We start from the raw sequence: 18409 nt of genomic DNA, 5'->3' as shown, positions 1-18409 counted from the left end.
GCTGTATGTTATGCAGCAGAGATTGTTTCCTGTCCTTTATGCCGATGGCGTCCTAACGATCGAGATCGCTAAAGAGGACGAGGAGTTGTGAGTGGGAGGGAGGTATACACTAACAGGAAAAAACTTCATTGGAAGGTCCCAAAATTGTGGAGCTAGTCATGACCCTGTGAATGAAATATGGCTATTATGATATTGTTGTATGCGGATTGCGCGAGTAGCGCGTGTTATGGAATGCACAATTCGACACCTTACTCTATACCATTCATAATAATGTGTCGTTATGCATTCGGTCCTCCTGAGCTACTCAGACCACATGACTGAGGTACATGATAGCCCACACTGAGCCAGGCCTGAGTTAGGGCGGCAAATACACTAACCGTATTTGGACAAATCTGATTGCGCTGTTTGTGTGACAACCCTCTCATCCAGAATCAGGAACCAGCACAAGCTCAATCGGTAACCCGTTCCCCAAGGTAGCTCAGGTGCGGTGGCCACAAGGAGGGAGGGGTCTTCTGCGTGGCTTACTCCGAACCACACTCATTCTCACTTTCTCACTCACCTCAACTCTTTTCTCTCACTTTAATCTTTCTCCAACGCGACGGGGCTCGGGAATTGGCCAGACTTGGCTTCTCAGGAGGGAGGACAGCCACTGGTCTGGCTCGCTCAGCGCAGCTCACTGCACACGTTCACGGCGCTCATCAAAATTTGACTCACTCTCATCTCACGTCGCGCGCCTCTCACCTCAACGGCCGCATTCCTCACTTCTCCTACTGGTCTGCTTCACCTTTGCGACACCTACTCAACTTCAAGCCCATAGACTCACTGTCCCGACGACATCCACGGCGCCCCCGACAACGACAACCGAGAGCGGCACACGATCAGGTCCTTTCGAGGGGGCGACATCCCCCCAATAGCGAAATACCCCGACGCGGTGAGCCAGCCCGAAACCCCCAAGAAAACCATTCGCCATGCGCCCGAACAAGGCCCCGCGATGGGGGGCGGTGAGCCGCACCTCCGACAAAGCCTCCATCCTCACCCTCCTCGGCATCTCAGAACTCCTCAAGCTCCGCGGGAAATGGAGCATGGCCCTACGCCTCGGCACTTTCGCCCTCCGCCAGTCCCAAGGCCTCGGGACGCTGACAGAGGGGCTCGCCCTGCTGAGCGTCGGCCATGCCTATCGCAACCAAACCCCCGAAGACTGGATCTCGGCCCAGCACCACCTCCGCATGGCGAAACTCCTCCTCGAGGGTCTCCCAACGAGCGAGGACCAGACTTTCTACCTTATGCGCGCCGTCCTGCTTCTCGGCGACACCCTCGTGCGCCGCGAGGATCTGGGCGACATCGCCGAGGCCGAAGAGCTGGCTCATCTCGCCGAGCGCCTGCTGCGCCAGAGCCGTGAAGGGCGATCGTCGGATTCGGGCGGCAGCAGCAGGGGTAGATCGTTCCGCTGGACGCTGTTCACAGGTTCATGGCGCGACTTTTGTCTACACTCTATGGTCGAGCTGGGCGAGATATACTACTACACGAGTCGCTGGGCCGAAGGGGAGAAGCTGCTGCGCGAGCTGGTGCCCACGCTGGTGCGGCGGAGGGGTAAACGCCACGTCACGACGATCGAAGCGCAGCGCGACCTGGCAAGCATGCTCGTCAACCAGGACAAGTACGAAGAGGCCGAGATCGCGTACCGCATCGCGCGGGACTGGAACGAGGAGGTACCCGTCTTCGGGCACGAAGAGAAGGCCGCCATCGACTACAATATCGCAATGTGCCTCTCGGAGCGCGGGCGGGACGAGGAGGCCCGCCTGGAGATTGGCAACATGGACCTGGCCGCCGACCTGCTGCACTACGCCAACGGCGAGTGGACGCTGAAGCTGGCGCGGCTCACGAGCCTGCGGCTGAAAAAGTACGACGAGGTCATTGGGCTCTGCCGGCGCTTTCAGCGCGTGCTGGACGAGCACAGGGCCCGGTTCGGGGTCTGCAGCACCGTGACGCTGCGCAACATGGAGGACCACGTCACGGCGCTCAAGGCCCTGCGGAGGTGGGACGAGGCGATTGTCATCCTACGCGACATGTGCCGGCGCGAGGCGAGCGACGTCGCGCGCGTGGTCGAGCAGACGCTGGAGACGCGGCTGAACCTCGCGCACACGCTGCGGTGCGCGGGGCTCCACGAGGAGGCGGCGTACGAGTACCGCAAGTGTCTCGAGATCGAGCGGGCGGCCTCCAACGACTTCCAGGACGAGGCGCAGATTCGGAATATACTAAAGTACCTCGCGTACCTGTACGAGCTGGCGGGCGACAAGACGAACGCGCTGATTGCGTATTCGCAGCTGCAGAGGGAGTACTGGGGCCGGCCGAGCCATCATAGGAATTTTATCAAATACGAGTGGTGCCGTGGCAAGATGTTTATGTTGCAGGGTCGGTGGGAGCACGCCTTGAAGCTGCTGCTTGGCGCGCTCGCTGTCAAGAGGGGGATCGAGACGGCTGTGTCCATCATCACGGGGTTGCCAATCGAGGCGGTGCATGCTATGCAACCTGGGAGGAGGGTGCCCGAGCCGACGCAGCAAGACATATTAGAAGTCGACGACGAGACCGACGAGGAGGAGCAAGATCTTAAGGGGCTGGAAAAGGTGGACACCCGGGGCCAGGTCCAGGTGCAAGAGCTGGATGGCTCAGAGGATACTTCTGACGATGAGGCAGAGCAGCAGTCGTGGGATGAGATCGACTGGTGGGAGGAGGTCATCAAAGACGCCGTGGACGCGGTACGGCGCGAGGAGCCCTTCCAGGCGTGCACGCCGCTCGACGAGGCTGACTCGGAGGTGGACGACGACGAGGTCGAGGAGACGGTGGATGCCGTGCTCACGCTGAAGAGCGGGTATCCTGCCGTGCCTGCGGGCGACGAGTGGTCACAGCCGCAGTGGCCACGGCTCCCGGATACGTATGAGGAGTTGGTGATTCAGCAGCGAAGTGTTGTTGAGGAGAGTAGACCTTGGGTTCCGTGAGGGCATTCAGGGACGATGATGAGAAGGGTCTCGAGGCGTCTGTTGCATAAAACTTTGTTTGATGATATCCGGAGTTGGGCATGATGCTTTGCATCAGACGGTTTGGAGGAGTGTCTTTGCTGGCACTTCATGTTGATTGGATCCATGGAGAACGTACATACAGGTTGGACAGGACTGGATATAATGACTTTTACGCCCCCTTGACTATAAAATAATGACATTGCATATTACTCTACGTAAATACCCCAATATACTGGTGACTACTGTTAATATGGCATAAATTTCAGAGAGTACCAGTGTCCACGTTGATTCCCTCATACCGTCCGGGCCTAGAGCCGGCCGCGGAGATCCGCCACCGGTTTTAGCTACCGTAACGCCGGTGCTTACTCAGACGGAGGAGGACTCCGCGGCAGGCAGGCTCCGTGGAAGACCCCTCACTGCTCCGGATCAGCGAAGGATTACATCAGTTCATGGACGGATAACTAGTGCTTGATTCACGTGAATATAGAGATAGGTATATTTGATACGTAATCGGGCTGGTGCTGCTTCTTGGGAACCTTCTTTCGATAGTTTGTGGTATTAATACGTCAAACAGCCTGAAGAACCTAGCAAAAGCCCCAAGTCCGATTTGTATTGAGTCGCGCAGAAGTTTCATGTTGCAAACGGAGCTTACGATACTCCCATCAACATACTAACTTATACTGCAATCCATATTTCGCTTTGACTGTAGTCGCCTACTCTGAACCGCATATTATACTCCTCACCAACATGTCAATCCTCGTCCTCGGAGCAGGCGAACTCGGCACAGCCATCCTCAACGCCCTCACATCTCACGCCTCCCGCCCACCCACCTCCAAAATCTCCGTCCTGCTCCGCCCCTCCACCATATCATCACCTGACCCGCCCAAAGCCAAATCCATCGCACACATCCAATCCCTCGGCATCTTCCTCGAGCCTGGCGACATCGTGCACGACTCACTCACATCCCTCGCCTCCATCTTTGCGAAATACGACACCGTCATAAGCTGCACAGGCTTCGTTGGCCCCGCCGGAACACAGCTACGCATCTGTGAGGCTGCTCTCCTGGCCAAGGTTCCGCGGTACTTTCCATGGCAATTTGGCGTCGATTATGATATCATCGGACGAGGCAGCACGCAGTCGTTGTTTGACGAGCAGCTTGAGGTTAGAAATATGCTGCGGACTCGGTGCAGTACTGAGTGGATCATCGTTAGTACTGGTCTCTTCATGAGTTTCCTATTTGTAAAGGAATTTGGCGTTGTAGATTTCGAGGAAAAGAAGTTGAGGGCTCTTGGGGGCTGGGATGTCGAGATTACGCTCACACAGCCTGATGACATCGCGAGGATGACGGCTGAGTTGGTGTTTGAGTCTCGTGGGATTCCTAGCAATGGTCGAAATGTTGTGTATGTTGCTGGAGATACTGTCTCGTACGGGACTGTGGCGGACTTGGTTGAGGAGCGGTTCCCGGGGGTTGAGTTCAGTAGGGAGGTATGGAATATGGAGGCGATCAGGGAGAGTCTTGTGCAAGATCCCGGGAACAACTGGAATAAGTACCGCGGAATCTTTGGTGCGGGTAAGGGGATCTCTTGGCCGTTGGAGAAGACGTTGAATCATGAGCGAGGTATCAAACTGGAGGACTTACAAACTTTCCTTGGAAGGATGGAGACGCCAGCCTCACTTAAGTAGGTGATGTAGGCATACAAGCCGAATAGATAGAAGTTTTTCTCCCAAAGGTCAATTGAACTTTTCAAAATATAACGTAGTCTATCGAAACCAATAACAAAATCAAATAGTTTACATCCTTTACTCCGGAACATGATCTATCCGCGTTCAATATCCCCCAGTCGATAATGACAAAAATTGTCTTTCCAAATCCCAAATCATCCACCGTCTTCCCAACTTCGCGAGAAGAATCCCAAATCCATTCAGCCCTGTGTAATAAACTCATGCTCTAGCAGTAGAATATCATCGCAAGGGCAACATGCACAGCCAAGATAAACGACCACCCAGCAAAGGGCCCCTTGATGCCAGCCGCATTACGGTTGCGGTCATTGTCATCATCATCATCGTCGTCGTCATTGTCGTTATCATCTTCTTCGCTCAGAGTCTGAGGCACATCGCTCCCCGCAACGACATCCTTCGCGCGGACGCAGTGTAGAGTAGCCCGACTCTCCGCAGCATCGCCAGAGCCACCCCAGGTCAGCATCACGGGCCAAATCATCCGGCTCGCGATAGCATACTCGCCACCTCGACGACGGTCGTCGTTGTTGTTGTCGTTGTTGCCCCAGTTGTAGGACTGGGATCCGTAGGCGAAAATTTGGGATCCAGAGGCGATATTGGGAGCTTTTCAAGCAAGTGTGTAAGCGGCCAATCTTTGACTTAGTATGTTAACTTTTAAACCCTAAACTTACAGTAACCGAAGCGTTCATCGTTGGCGTCCTCGAGGAAATCTTTGCATTCGCCGGGCAGGTCTGCGACCCCGCAAGACCCAAATTGGCCAGAAGATGTATCCAAGAGCTTCTGACGGCACTCGGCGGAGAGAAAGGCACCGCAGTCGCCGCTGTCATCTTGAGATCCGCTTCTAGCCACCCGATCCAGCCTTGGTATGAAGATGTTGACACACAGCTTCCAGCCCGCGTCGACCTTTTGTTGTCCATCGACTTGTCTGAGGTTGATGGAGGAACCGGTGAAGTAGTTCCTATTTCCGTTCCTGTTCCTGTTCCTGTTGCTGTCGTTATCGTCATCATCGTCGTCATCATCGTCATCTCTACTTCGAAGCCGATATGACAGCTGCTGCAACTGTCGCTTATCGTTGCGAGTGGTGTGAATACGCGCAGCGACGTTGATGCTGAGGTCAAAGGGGGTCCCTGTCCACGCGGAATCGTTTGCTGGCGGAAAGGCAGCGGATACGTCTGGGCCGTTGAAGCGGTAGGAGGTCGTCAGGTTGGGATGGTCCATTGCCGAGTTCCAGTCTGCTGTGCTGATGCCGTGAGGTGCACCTGTGCCTCTGATGACGGAGAAGTCTCTATCTGCGAGAGATGGGCCCGCAGCTGCCATGATGGCGAGTGCTGTTTGGAGGTAGTGCATGTTGTATGATGAAGACGGGTCTTGATGACTTCAGTTGATTGCGGTGAAATTGTTTTAGTGACTGATTTTCGAAATCAGAAGGAGAGAAACATCCCATGATCTATGTCATTTTGAGTTCCCGACGTTTCTCTGCATCCGAAGACGTTTTGCTTCCTTCCGGTGACATTGCCAAGACTTTACATATCGTCGGGGACAGATGCCCAAGCCAGAACCGCTCGACACACCTCAGAACTATCGTATAGCCAATCGGCGGACTCCCGACATATTCTGTGCTTGTTGACGAGGTACAAGCATGCGAGAGCGATCCTGATACTGTGGCGCTTCTCAACCCTCCGAGAGCGGGCGGAGATCGCTCCCGAAGACGCGGCGACGGGCGACGATGTATGCCAAGACGCAGATGAGCAATTATCAAGTCAAAATAAGATTGACGACAGAAGGGATAAACTTTTGATTAAGCTTAGGCTGGGATCGTTCCCACATTGGTGGTTCTGGTGATCCATCGTGATGGCGGGTTTGCCGACCTAACCGGCCGTTTTAGCCGGCTTGGTGTTGAGGACCTTGGCTTCGTTTGACTACATCTCATCGCAACCGGGAAGCCTAATCAACCAAAGAAATTGCCAAAAACAGGAGAATACAGCTAGAAACGCATATTGATGTAGTAGATGAAAAGAAAAGGGTGGTTCTGTGATCTGCCTGCGAAAGAACTCCTGTAGCCGAGCTGCATATCTTCGAATGGCACATACTCAATGCTCATTGTCTCGTCACATGTAGTAAATGCATATAAGCCTCCACTCAAGGGCTCTATATCTCCCATCGTTCAATGAAATTTCAAGGTAAAGACGCTAATAACGATATTATTGTTCATCTGTTGCGCCTAGGCCGTTCTTCATCAAGGGGTGTAGAGTTAAAGGTCAAAAACATGTGAGATTACTCAAACAACGATATCTAGTCCTTTGTTGACGGAATTACGGGACGCATTATAGCTGCCCTTCGAGGGTGACATAAAATCAATCGCTATATCTTATCACGATGGGATAGCATGTAGCGAGTTGAAGCGCTGGCAACTCTTCAATTTTAGCTTCTTCAATGCACTTAAAGCCCGAGAATCGCAAATTACCATTTCGAAGGACCCTACACTGAGGTTGTCATCCGTTTGCTTGCAGCGATCATTATACCACAGCTGCGTCCTCGCAGATTTTCTAAAAGACCAACAGCTGGTAAATGGTGTTAATTGCTGCCCGCAATCAGAGGTGCGACTTTTAACAACTGAAACAAACAACTTCCGAAACCTACGCGGAGAAGAGCAGAATTGGCCCGGAACTGAGGCGCAGACTCCAGCAGTGGCGTGGCAGGCAGAGAAAACGATTCAAGGGGAATTAACACGGAGCGGCGGCGGAGCAGGCCGGGCAGCACGGAGGAAGGTTCGCGGTAATAACCAAGTCAGACCGAGACGGGGTCGGGCGATGACGTGGATACATATTGGGGGATGCGTAAGTCGCAAACTCGCAATTGACTCGGCTCACTCCTTTTCATTTCCCGCGGTGGCCGGATGGCTTATCAGGAACGCAAGCAAAAGACGTCTAAAGAGTCTGGACTGTTCATCCCGTCAAAGAATTGGAGATGTACGACGACATTCCCCTGCCAAGAATTGAAAGTGCTGTCGGGGCAAATGCTAGGCTATGGAGTATCTCGTTCTCGTTCGGATGATGCAGCCTTCCACATCACTTGGGAAGCGACTTGAGGGCTGGTGCATGCTGCCGGTATTCAGTCTCCGTTTTTTCTGTAAAGTCAAAACAAGCCCTTGATGACGGAAGATCTGTTTTCCAAAGATCGTCGCTCAACTAGAAACTAGATGCGATGGTCGGGAATATCTCCAATTGGCCCCCCTCAACAGTCGGTCGCGAAAGTTGATCGATCTACAAACGGCCATGTAGCACAGGCTGTCCGCGTAGCATTGACTCTGGTATTGAGTTCCGCCTAGCTTTGGCGGCTGGCCACAAGTTCGACGCTCTGGAAGACTCGAATTGAGTTTTCTCTTGTTTCGAGAGACGGCAACACGCACAAACCAGTCTTGGTCCCGAGGACCAGCTCTTAACGGTTGTAGTGGCTTGTTAATTGACAGAGTTTCGGGAAGAATGAGCTTGAGTCAATTGCCCTCACAGAGATTTGGCAAGTGGCACTCAGGGCAAACCTAGTTACCCAGTCGCCAGCACCGTAGCACAGGCACAGCCCAAGATTTTCTGCCCCTATTTACTTATGATGTTTCGTTCCAACTGGCGAGCCTCGGCGCCAAGGTACGTCATGAGAGCAGATGTGTTCCTCTGGCGCAGCATTCTAAACCTGGTCTCTGCGAAAGGATGGACTTGCTCGAGATGTTCTGAAAAATGAATCTGGGATGCATCTACAATGGATCAGATAATCTAGGCCTTACTTTGCAGCGGGTGACGCCTTCATAATCGGCGAGCTACAACGTCCGAGGAGCCGCTAAGAAAGCTGCCAAGCATCTAATGTTTAGGTCGATACCGAACTTCTCATACCGCTTCTATTCTTGTCGTCGCGCGACATCCGGGCGGGTAGTGCGACATGGCCTATGGGGCATCAGGGGCGCGTGAGCTGCAGGGTGATCGCAATCTTCCTGGCGTAAACACATCGCCCACAACGGCCAAGATACAATGATGGCTTTCAGGATCTGAATCATTCAGCTTTTTGGCATTCTCGGAGGTCCTCCGCTACTCCGTAAGACAAATCATCACATGAAGCCTGATGCACAAGATTGATGTCGCACCTCATCCCGCCTCTCTTAGTCAGTATTAACAAGCACGAGGGCTGCAATCATGGGCCGTGGCAACGTGGTGATCCCGAGACGGCATTGAAAGCTCTTTGTTCAAGACATCTTTAACAAAGGCCAGACCACTCCGTGATCAGCGTTCCCTTGGACTATTCGACGTTCCACGAATCACCAAATCAGATGAATTCTATTCTGCTGGACATCCGAAAACGATATGGGGGCTGACGTTGCAGTGCGGAGGCAACCACATCGACCCAAAATCTTTATCCTCGACAAGCGGGAAGCCACAGCTTTTGCTGAGTCTGCTCAACAGAAAACACGGCAGAAAAATACGGCCTTGGGCAGCAGACGCGGGAGGCAAACTGCGAGTACTTGCTTACCAGGTTGGCTCGGTCCCCACCTGGCTCAAGGCGGCCGGGACACGTCCGGTCTCTTGTAGATGACCCTCTGCTCATCAAAAGGCCCGGACTCCGGAAGGGTGGGTGAGATACTCCGATCGCCCACCGGCAGGCAAAAACTTCATGGCTAAATCAATACCAACAGCTGGGGCAGTCACAATGTAAGTGACGGCTGTATCAGACTTTTCTGTTTGAATGGGATTCTTTTCTTCTTTGCAGACTGCACGGTTCTAGGGCCGTCCCCCCGATGGCCGATGCGTGGCCTCACCGTCACATCATGTATCCCCCATAATAGGGGCCATTATGTGCGGCTGCATCACCGGTATTGACCTGCAGCGTGTCTTTGCAAGGCCACCCTTGCCATATATTCGATGACATATAGTTCCCTCCCGCACTGATTCTCGAGTTTTCATGATACGATTTACCAGTGCCGCGGTTCAATACGGAGCCAGCATAAGGACAAAGTTGTTATGCATCTCCAGCTCGACCGCAGATCAGAGACAGATATCGGATGGGATCCTCAATAATTCAATCTCTATATCGTCTGATCCGAAGAGGCCGGCGTCGCGCCAGCTTGATGCTACGTGAACAAGCAAGGCGTCCACGGCGCCGAAAGAGAATACTTGGCGACCGACCTGCGAAGTGATAGCATGCCCAGACATCAGCGGGCGATGGAAAAGCAGGGGAAGCCTCCATGTTGCTCTATCCGTACGGATACCGTCATCGCCATCAATATTCCGTAGATTGACCGACCATTCTGTCCCGCCAAGGCCCTTGCCCATCTCCTTTCTCGCTCTTTCGCCCTCGCGACCGCGCCAGCTCTACGTCCTGACACGGGAAGAGCAATATGGGAATATGGGCATCATGAGGTTTTTTCGTCTGAGAAAGTCTTGGCACTGCTTTGGAAAACTGGAGATGGTGGAGTTGTCAAGATAGACGACTTCGCGGTGGTTGGCTTGGCTGACTTGTGACCCCCTTGGAGAAGTTGGCGCTGGGCACGACTGTTTCGAAACGTCCTGCAAGGGGCAAGTTCGACATTGAGAAGTTGGAGTTGGGCCCCCCCAGATGTCTGACAGGGGAAGTGGGCAGCAAGAAATCTCGAGTGTGGATATGTGTGTGGTTGCTTGAGAGGCGTGATGGTGCGTGCATGTGTGAAGCTGAGTGGTGACTTTGGGTGAGAACCTGAGAAGGAATGCGAGGAGCCTCCAATGTTGGTGTGGGCGCGTGGCTTAGCAGTTGCTGTCAGGGGCTCTTCGAGTCCACCCATCTGGACGATCACTTTATTCCAGACCTGGGATTCGTCTGTGTTCAAGCTTCCGGGCCAAGAAAGATCGAATTGAAGGGCGGGCCTAGCTAGTCAGGAACCCGGGGTCCCCAGTCGAGCCGTCCAATGCTACAAAAGACTGTCACTCGAGGTTCTGCTGCCCTCTTTGGGCAACGACCTGCGCGCGGACAATCAAGTTGGGATGAGTCTATGTCCCAACTCGGGCGTTGGCTCCGTTCCTACGATGGAGACGGGCTCCCGATGGTAACTCCATGAACATGAAATGCCACATGCAGACCACCTGCACGACGTTGGCGCCGTTGGCAGCACAGGATTCAGCTCTACGTGAGCCCACTTTACGAAACCTGGTGGATTCTGTGGCTCTAGTGCGATCTTCACTGCCTGCATCGACGCTTTCATTTCCTCCGCGTCGCCTGTTGATTGATGCTGTATTCACTGCGGAGGAGATGGAGCACCTACTCTTGGCACGCGTTGAAGCAGGATTGGGCCTCGTCGAATACACTACCCAAGTAGTCTGGACGAGCCTCTGGGCCCACGAGGGTGTTCAGTAGTAGTGTAACTCCAAGGTCGACTTGAATATGGACCTGGGCAGAAGGAATTCGTTCCACCCTGGACATCTCACTCGATATAAGTAACCTCGAGATGTCCGGCCAAGAGCTGGTTCTGTTCCCGTTACTTTCACTCCATCAACCTTTCCAACTTCTTTGTTCATTACACTCTTTCAAGCAGGCTTGAACTATTTCTTCATTCTCTCAAGTAGACAAGCCTTTCTTCTTTCTCTATCTTCGATCTCGCCTCTTATTACATCAAACCCAACGACAACCCACACAATCACATTCACAATGAAGTACTCTTTCGCCATCGCCCTCAGCACCCTCGTGCTCGGCATCACCGCCGCTCCCGCTGCCAACGGCGCCGCTCAGGGCAACGCCATCGCCCACGCTGAGCGCGGTTACTTCGACTTCCTCCACCACGCCGCCCGCGCCGAGAAGCCCACCAAGACCAAGTCCTCCAAGGCGGCCAAGAAGACCAAGCACTCCACCAAGACCCGTCACCCCGGCTCCATCATCACCTCCGCCCCCGGCGCCCCCGGCAACGGCACCAACAGCCAGTTCGAGATCCGCGCCAGCAACGGCACCGCCGCCGCCGGCCTCCCCGCCTCCTCCGGCACTTCGGTCCTCAAGGCTGCCCAGACCGTCGCCGCTGGTGCCTCCTTCGATGGTGGCATGAAAGCGTTCGACCGCGGTGTCTCCTGCACTGGCCAGGCCGAAGGTGGTGACTCTGACGCCGTCTTCATCCTCGAGAAGGGTGCCAAGCTCTCCAACGTCATCATCGGACCCAACCAGATCGAGGGTGTCCACTGCAACGGTGGCTGCACTCTCGACAACGTCTGGTGGGCGGCTGTTTGCGAGGACGCTTTCACCATCAAGAACCAGGACGCCGGCGAGACCACCACCATTACCTCTGGCGGCGCCTTCGGGGCCGAGGACAAGGTTCTCCAGCACAACGGCGCTGGTACCCTCTCCGTCAGCGGATTCACCGTCGAGACCTTCGGTAAGCTGTACCGCAGCTGTGGCAACTGCAAGTCCATGTACGAGCGCCACGTCATCCTCGACAACATCAACGCCTCCTCTGGAAAGCTCCTTGCTGGTAAGTTCATGCCACATGAAAATGCTCCCCTAACTCACAACAATGCTAACATATTTCGCCCGCAGGCATCAACTCCAACTACGGTGACACTGCTACCTTCACCAACATTGTCGCCAAGAGCGTCAAGGAGGTGTGCACTGAGTTCAAGGGTACCACCCCCGGCAACGAGCCCACCGAGATCTCCAGCGGACCGTCTACTTACTGCAAGTACGCCACCTCTGACATCCAGAGCTCCTAAGCGCGAACAACAAACATCGCGAGATCTGACCGGGCACCTTTTGTCCCGAGTTGAGAGATCATACGTGCCCTATATTTCAGTGAAAAGGGCACTCAAAACCTAGGCTTGTTTACTTGTAGATATTCTTCATTCTTGTACATTCCAAAAAAGCGTGTGTATCTAGAATTCAAAGCCCTGTGGGCGATTGTCATCATTTTCTGCCTGGTTTCTAATCGCTGTGAATGAATTCATTGGATTATCCATCAGATTTTGCATAGTGACATGCCATCCTGTGTCTGAAGTACCGACACCGTGATTGTTAGAGCTTAGTGTTGCAGCACTAGGTAAACCGAGGAAGAGAAATGGACTCAATGAAGCTTGACAACTCCCCATACTATCCGATCTCGAACGAAGCCGAGACCTAAGTTCAATCCTCAGTGCTAGAAGTGGCGTCATAAAGATCGCAAGCTACTGCGGCAGTCACAAGCTGGCCTTTTCTAGGAATTAGCACCGATGATGTATGTCTGGGGAAAAGATCCAGTCCCTCGCGAGTAGAAATGTGAAAATTGCCATACCTTTGAGTGCCTTTACGAAACCGAATGCGTTCGAAAATTTGTCCAGTGCACTGATCGCGACATTCAGCTGTTTCTTGCACTGGTACTGTACGTCGAGTCTCGTTGAAGACGAAGAGCCCCTTGCGTCTGCCGAGGCCTGGAAATGCGATATCACCATCAAGGTAAAACTGGCCAAGTTGGCCGAACAAGCCGCTGGTGTTGCTGGATAATGTCAACAGATATCCATAAGAGAGAACAGTGAAATATGTTCACTTACTGTAAGTTCCTAGGCTTGCAAGAGCTTTCAGTCCCGCAGCAATGGCTGTAGCAGACTCAAGACAAACATTATGCGAATGATTGCTTGAGAAAGGGAATACCAGGGCAGCCTTATCAGAGATACCACTGTTGCCATTGATCACTTGTGCTAAAGGAATTGAAGAGTCCGAAGGGGGCAGTGATTCGAATTTCTTCAGTATCTGGGGATGGTCCATAAAGGCGCGATATCTGTGTAACTTGATACGTGCACTGTGACCATCAGTCAGTCACATGAAATGTACTGAGTGGCCCTTACAACCATTCATACCTCATTAGTCTGACTCGAGTTGTGATACGGAGGCAAATGACAAGTTTTGACTCAGGATTGTCCACCATCCCTAATTCGTCCGGCGGATGGATTTGGCACAAGTTGAATTGTTCCAACTGATGTGTGATAACGGCGTCAAGAGTCCCAATGTTCCGGTTGAAAGACGACGCGGTTGTCTCGGAGCTGAACCCTTTGAGCAATGCCGCAAGCATCAAAGTGGCCGCAACAAGGGCCTCCTCGGCTCGGATGTACTGAATCCAAATCTATCATACGATTAGGCGGTCAGAAAACGAAATGAGTTTGGTCGACTATAACAATATCAAAGATTACCTCTGTCTCGCCTCTGTGTGAAGGATACGGTATCTTGAAGCTACTGCTATCGATAGCCTCATCAAATGGCTGGCAGGACTGTCAGTCAGCTTTGAAACCTTGACTAGCAGGTATTTGGCAGCATCTTCACTTTACCGTACAGCTCACAATCGAAGCGTTGCATCGACAAATGTACTAGATATTTGCGAGCCCGATCTCAGCTTTGCATGCCAAACGAAGTTTTTACCTCTCAAGACTTACACTCATCCACCATGCTCTACGTATGGACTCTGCAAATTGACCAGAACCTGACGCATCGTGGCTTTCCAACATTCGCTTTGAGAGACTGAGCCCTTTGTTGGCGAGGGCTTCCATCTTCTGGAAGTTTCCATGATGAAGATACTGATAAAGACTCAACGCACAACATGCCAAGGTTGCTTCGGCTTCTACGGGGACGTTTGGGTGAAAGCTCGAAGCCCGCGTCGGTTGTATTGTGACAACATCTGATGCAGTAGTCTCAATGGTCTCAAGCGCATGTTGAGCGAGTGAAGATGAGACAAAACTTCGGTCTCCAAGACGCTCATTGTTGAGATCACACCCTGCGCCATTCTGATGTACATGCGTTAAGAGAGCCTGAAGCGCCAGGATGAGAGGGGATGAGGAGGATGGTGGGGACGGAAGTTGCTCGATATCAACAGGCGGTGGAAGCAGAGGAAATACAGGATGTAAAAAGCGGTAATAAGCTTCGAGTCTAGTCTGACAATGAGTTGCCTGCCCTGGATAACTTGCGAAGTAGCGTATGAGAGACTAAGGAAAGAGGCACTTACACAACTGTAGTTGACTGGTACTCGCTCGTGTCCAAATGGTGAGATGGCGTGGATGAAACCGAAGAAGGTTGGCAGAGGCCAACACGCGGGAAAGAGGGGGTACTAAAGATATCGACGAAGAAACTGTCTAAATCGGCATCTGAGTCGCCTTGAAAGATGTTGTCAAACTCGAACGCTGCAAAATCCCCATTAAACAGTGGAGGAAGAAGCCCGGCAAATGTCTCTTGGCCAATGGTAGATGTAGAGCCATTACCTAGACATGTTCCTTGTGTGTAGGATGTTGTGCTTATCAAATTCTGCTCAGAGAGCTCTGAAGTCGAGGTTGTTGCTTTGCCTCTTAACTTCAAGCCGCGTCGGCTAGCGGTGAACGTGCAGGTGTCTCCCCTCTTTATACACTACTCGCTATAAGTAGACTTTCGCGGTGTTGATACATTCCATGTTGATACGGAATTGCTTACTCGGTTACACGGTTTCCCACCATTACATCGTACACGAGACGCTCTGCTATTGACAAACGGGTTAGAGGCTGATCACCGTCCATGTACGATACTTTGATGCTAACCAGGCCGTGCAGGCCGACTTGACAGGGGGCATTGGCATTATGGAGGATCTTATATCGAAGTCTCGTGTTGCCATCGAGATGTCGCTCCGTCGATATATTGCCCCAAGTTGCACCTTAAATGCCTTGCACAATGCTGAGAAATCGCTGCCCAAACAAGACGATGGTGCTTTCGGCTTCAGGCCCACCAGTCTCCAAAGCCCGAGGTGACAAAGCCCGAGATGTTGGAGAAATTGGGCTTTCACGTGTCGCTTGATGTCATTCCGGTGGTGAATGACTCAGGCACAACTCAAGCTAGAAGCTACTCCACTCTCCGTACATGTCGATAATCTTTGAGAATTTTGGAGAAGACACCGACGTCCCCGAGAATTCAATCCCATGACCCCAGCTCAATGACGGAGGCAATCACAGGACAGTACGTCTGCTCTTTCTGCAACAGATGTTTCCGAAAGCACGAACATCTGCAGAGACATAGACGCATACGTAAGTGTATCCGCTAATTCCTCGGTTATTGGGCCTTGGTCAATGTAAATTGCCCCGTAGCTTGGTTCTCAGCCACGGCAGGAGCCCGGTGCTAATATTGAGAGAGTTTTCAAGACACGAATGAAAAGCCGTACAACTGCGAGTGTGGCCTTTCGTTCTCCAGACAAGATCTACTTCAGCGGCATAGGCGTGTTTCTCCATGTGGCCAGCGACAACATGCTACTTTGCATGGGAACATTAACACCCTTGGTTCGCATGACCGCTTGCGTGCTACTCGAAGGGATCGCAACTCACAGGATCAGGCTCCACAGTCCAGCATAGGAGAGGAGCGAACTCTTGGCTCATCTTCACGTGAGAGATTGGAACAGCGGCGGGTGAGTCCCACGGCACATCAGTTTGGCCAAGAGCCTATCTCGACCCTCGAAACAACCTTGCCCCTGCCTCCAGAATACGCGGATCTAGGTAATTAGATAACTTTAACGCCATAGATGTGTTCCTGAAGCTGAATACTTATTCTCCAGGGTGCTCATATCTGCGATCGCAACCGGAAAAGCATGTTCTAGCCGACTTTGAAAATTTCTTCCGCAGTAGTGGACTGCAGCAGATAGCAGATGATTTGAGCCGGACGCAAAGACACGGCCTCAACGAGATGAGGAGCTCACTTATAGAAGAAGCGCTGAGCAATACATCGGATCACTTCTTGTCTTTGCCAGCTCAAGATACAACCAGGCCGGCAACGCAAACCCCTATGACTGGTAAGTCGCCTGTTTGGTGTGCTCTTGAAGTGCATGTACGATCTACTATGAATCTAAACATCCCGTGGTCAAAGAAGGCTCAACGAGACAAGGAACGGGACAAATTCAAGGATCGTGGTCCAATTATGAACCGAAATACCCAGACTTCGTACCACCATCCGCGCGGGCGTGCGCTCGATACCTCACATCTTATGTCAAGAACAGCAGAGTCCCGCTTTTTCATAATGAGGTCCAGATGCATGAGCTCGATTCAGTCACAAAGTTGGCTTTGTACGCGTTGGGAGCAATACATCTGTACGAAGTTGGAAACGCTATGTCCCTTTTCACAACGAGCAGACAGCTCGCTTTCCAAATATGGACCTCAGATATGGACAGTTCGAGAAAGGAGCCTTCACAGTAAGTCTAGCGATTCAACCCATTCTAGAGAGGCTGATAGCGGCGTATCTTGACGACTGGCAGATCTAAAACTCCCTTCGACTCCCTGATCGCCTACCACACCCTCGCTGAGTTTCTTGCAGTGACACTGCCTGTTGATGTTGTTCAGGAACTTGAGGTTTGTGCTACTGCAATCTCCTTTTACTCTAGGCCCTCGAGAGTCCATGTCCCGACAGACCAGCGGTCTGTTAAGTCTGATCCAAATTCAACTCGAACCTTTCAACGCAGTCGCACTGTTGTGCTCTGCAGTCTTGTCGTAGACAGCTTCTTGTTAGGCTTCTCTGTCGCCGCACAGTTAGATGACTTAAAAAGCACATTCAAGTGCCCGTTGAGCTCACTACTCTCTCATGACTCTGTGGGCGACGAAGGAGAGCAATCACGGGGGCTGTCTCATACTGGCGATGTAATTGCTCTTTTCGATGTCTTAGCCCATGAACATGACAACGAATCTGGCAATTACACTTCTGATTCTGAGTCGATACTGAGCAAATTTCCTCCCGATGTCCATTTCGTCTTGCTGTCTTTCATCATAATGCGCATAAGAATGGACAAAGACGCATTCATGCTTGGAGTATCTTCAGAAATTCTCGCCTTAGGGCACACTCGACTCATGTGAGTAGGAGGCATTGGAGACTGGACTGATTGTATTAGTTTCTAACTCACACAACCTCGCAGAGTGACATTGGGTAGGATTGTCCGCCTTTTGCGGCTTCAAACGTCTTCGATGATAGCTTCGCCAATCGTATGCAAAACACAAAGCAACTGTAGTCTCGCTTGTCTCGTCCACCTTCGAGCTATTTGCCAATTGGACCTGAACTATGCGGCTGATCCGTCACACCTCGTGGCATCACTCAAGGAGATTGAACCAGAATTTGAGGAACCCCTTTCTGGGTCTTTGCGACAATGTATTGAGCACTGTCTTGAGTTTCTGGAAGAGCCTTCAACTACCGGCCTTCTGCACTACGTCCGTCAACAGGCAAGCTCATGGGAACTGGAGACCGTTTTGTGGGCATTCGAATCTGCCGTGTTCCTCAGCAAATGGCTTGAAAAGAATACTACTGCTGCATCTTCTCTGAAAGAAGGTGAGTTCAAGCCCGCTTTCCAGAGCATCAGTCGATCTTACGTAGCTCTTTTTACTGATTAATTCCCAAGATGAAGTATATCAACGTGCAGTTAAATTACTCGGCATGGCCACATCTTCTTTGCCATACGTCGAAGAGCTGCCAGCTGATCCCGACGCGAAAACATTATCTTGGTCGACTTTGAAATTCTGGGGGAGTGTCTTGCAGGGGATCGAGACAAAGGCATTTGCAACACGTTTGGGGAAAACTCTTGACATCTTGGCTGAGTTTCAGAGCGAGTCTCCAGTAACTCCACTTTAGACCAAATCGTACTCTGCATCTCACAAATGAACCTTCAACCGGGTCTTGACACAAGAGGGACCCATTCATTCCGTCAAAGAGCA

The 18409-nt window shown here is 52.2% G+C and overlaps 4 protein-coding genes across 4 annotated transcripts; 3 read left to right on the top strand and 1 right to left on the bottom strand.

The window, feature by feature from the left end:
* The first annotated feature begins 561 nt into the window (after positions 1 to 561).
* On the top strand, positions 562 to 3194 carry HER10_EVM0012427 (uncharacterized protein). Its single transcript, XM_035481823.1, has one exon. It carries the CDS (start codon positions 969 to 971, stop codon positions 2994 to 2996), a length of 2028 nt encoding a protein of 675 aa, XP_035328606.1. The 5' UTR covers positions 562 to 968; the 3' UTR covers positions 2997 to 3194.
* Positions 3195 to 3764: 570 nt separating this feature from the next.
* Positions 3765 to 4700, top strand: HER10_EVM0012044 (isoflavone reductase; the record flags this gene model as incomplete). The annotated part of the gene is made up of 1 exon (XM_035481448.1): positions 3765 to 4700. One exon carries the CDS (start codon positions 3765 to 3767, stop codon positions 4698 to 4700), a length of 936 nt encoding a protein of 311 aa, XP_035328573.1.
* A 265-nt stretch (positions 4701 to 4965) lies between these two features.
* On the bottom strand, positions 4966 to 6101 carry HER10_EVM0002823 (uncharacterized protein; the record flags this gene model as incomplete). Its single annotated transcript, XM_035472517.1, has 2 exons — positions 4966 to 5357; positions 5426 to 6101. 2 exons carry the CDS (start codon positions 6099 to 6101, stop codon positions 4966 to 4968), a joined length of 1068 nt encoding a protein of 355 aa, XP_035327730.1.
* Positions 6102 to 11414: 5313 nt separating this feature from the next.
* HER10_EVM0007348 (pectate lyase) lies at positions 11415 to 12460 on the top strand (the record flags this gene model as incomplete). Its single annotated transcript, XM_035476907.1, has 2 exons — positions 11415 to 12222; positions 12288 to 12460. The coding sequence occupies 2 exons, from the start codon at positions 11415 to 11417 to the stop codon at positions 12458 to 12460; spliced, it is 981 nt and encodes a 326-aa protein (XP_035328172.1).
* Between the last annotated feature and the right edge of the window lie 5949 nt (positions 12461 to 18409).

This window comes from Colletotrichum scovillei (genome assembly GCF_011075155.1).
Source record: "Colletotrichum scovillei strain TJNH1 chromosome Unknown Contig00010, whole genome shotgun sequence".
Taxonomy (NCBI): Eukaryota; Fungi; Ascomycota; class Sordariomycetes; order Glomerellales; family Glomerellaceae; genus Colletotrichum; species Colletotrichum scovillei.
The sequence above is the reverse complement of the archived record's forward strand: the minus strand, read 5'-3'. Positions and strand labels throughout refer to the sequence as shown.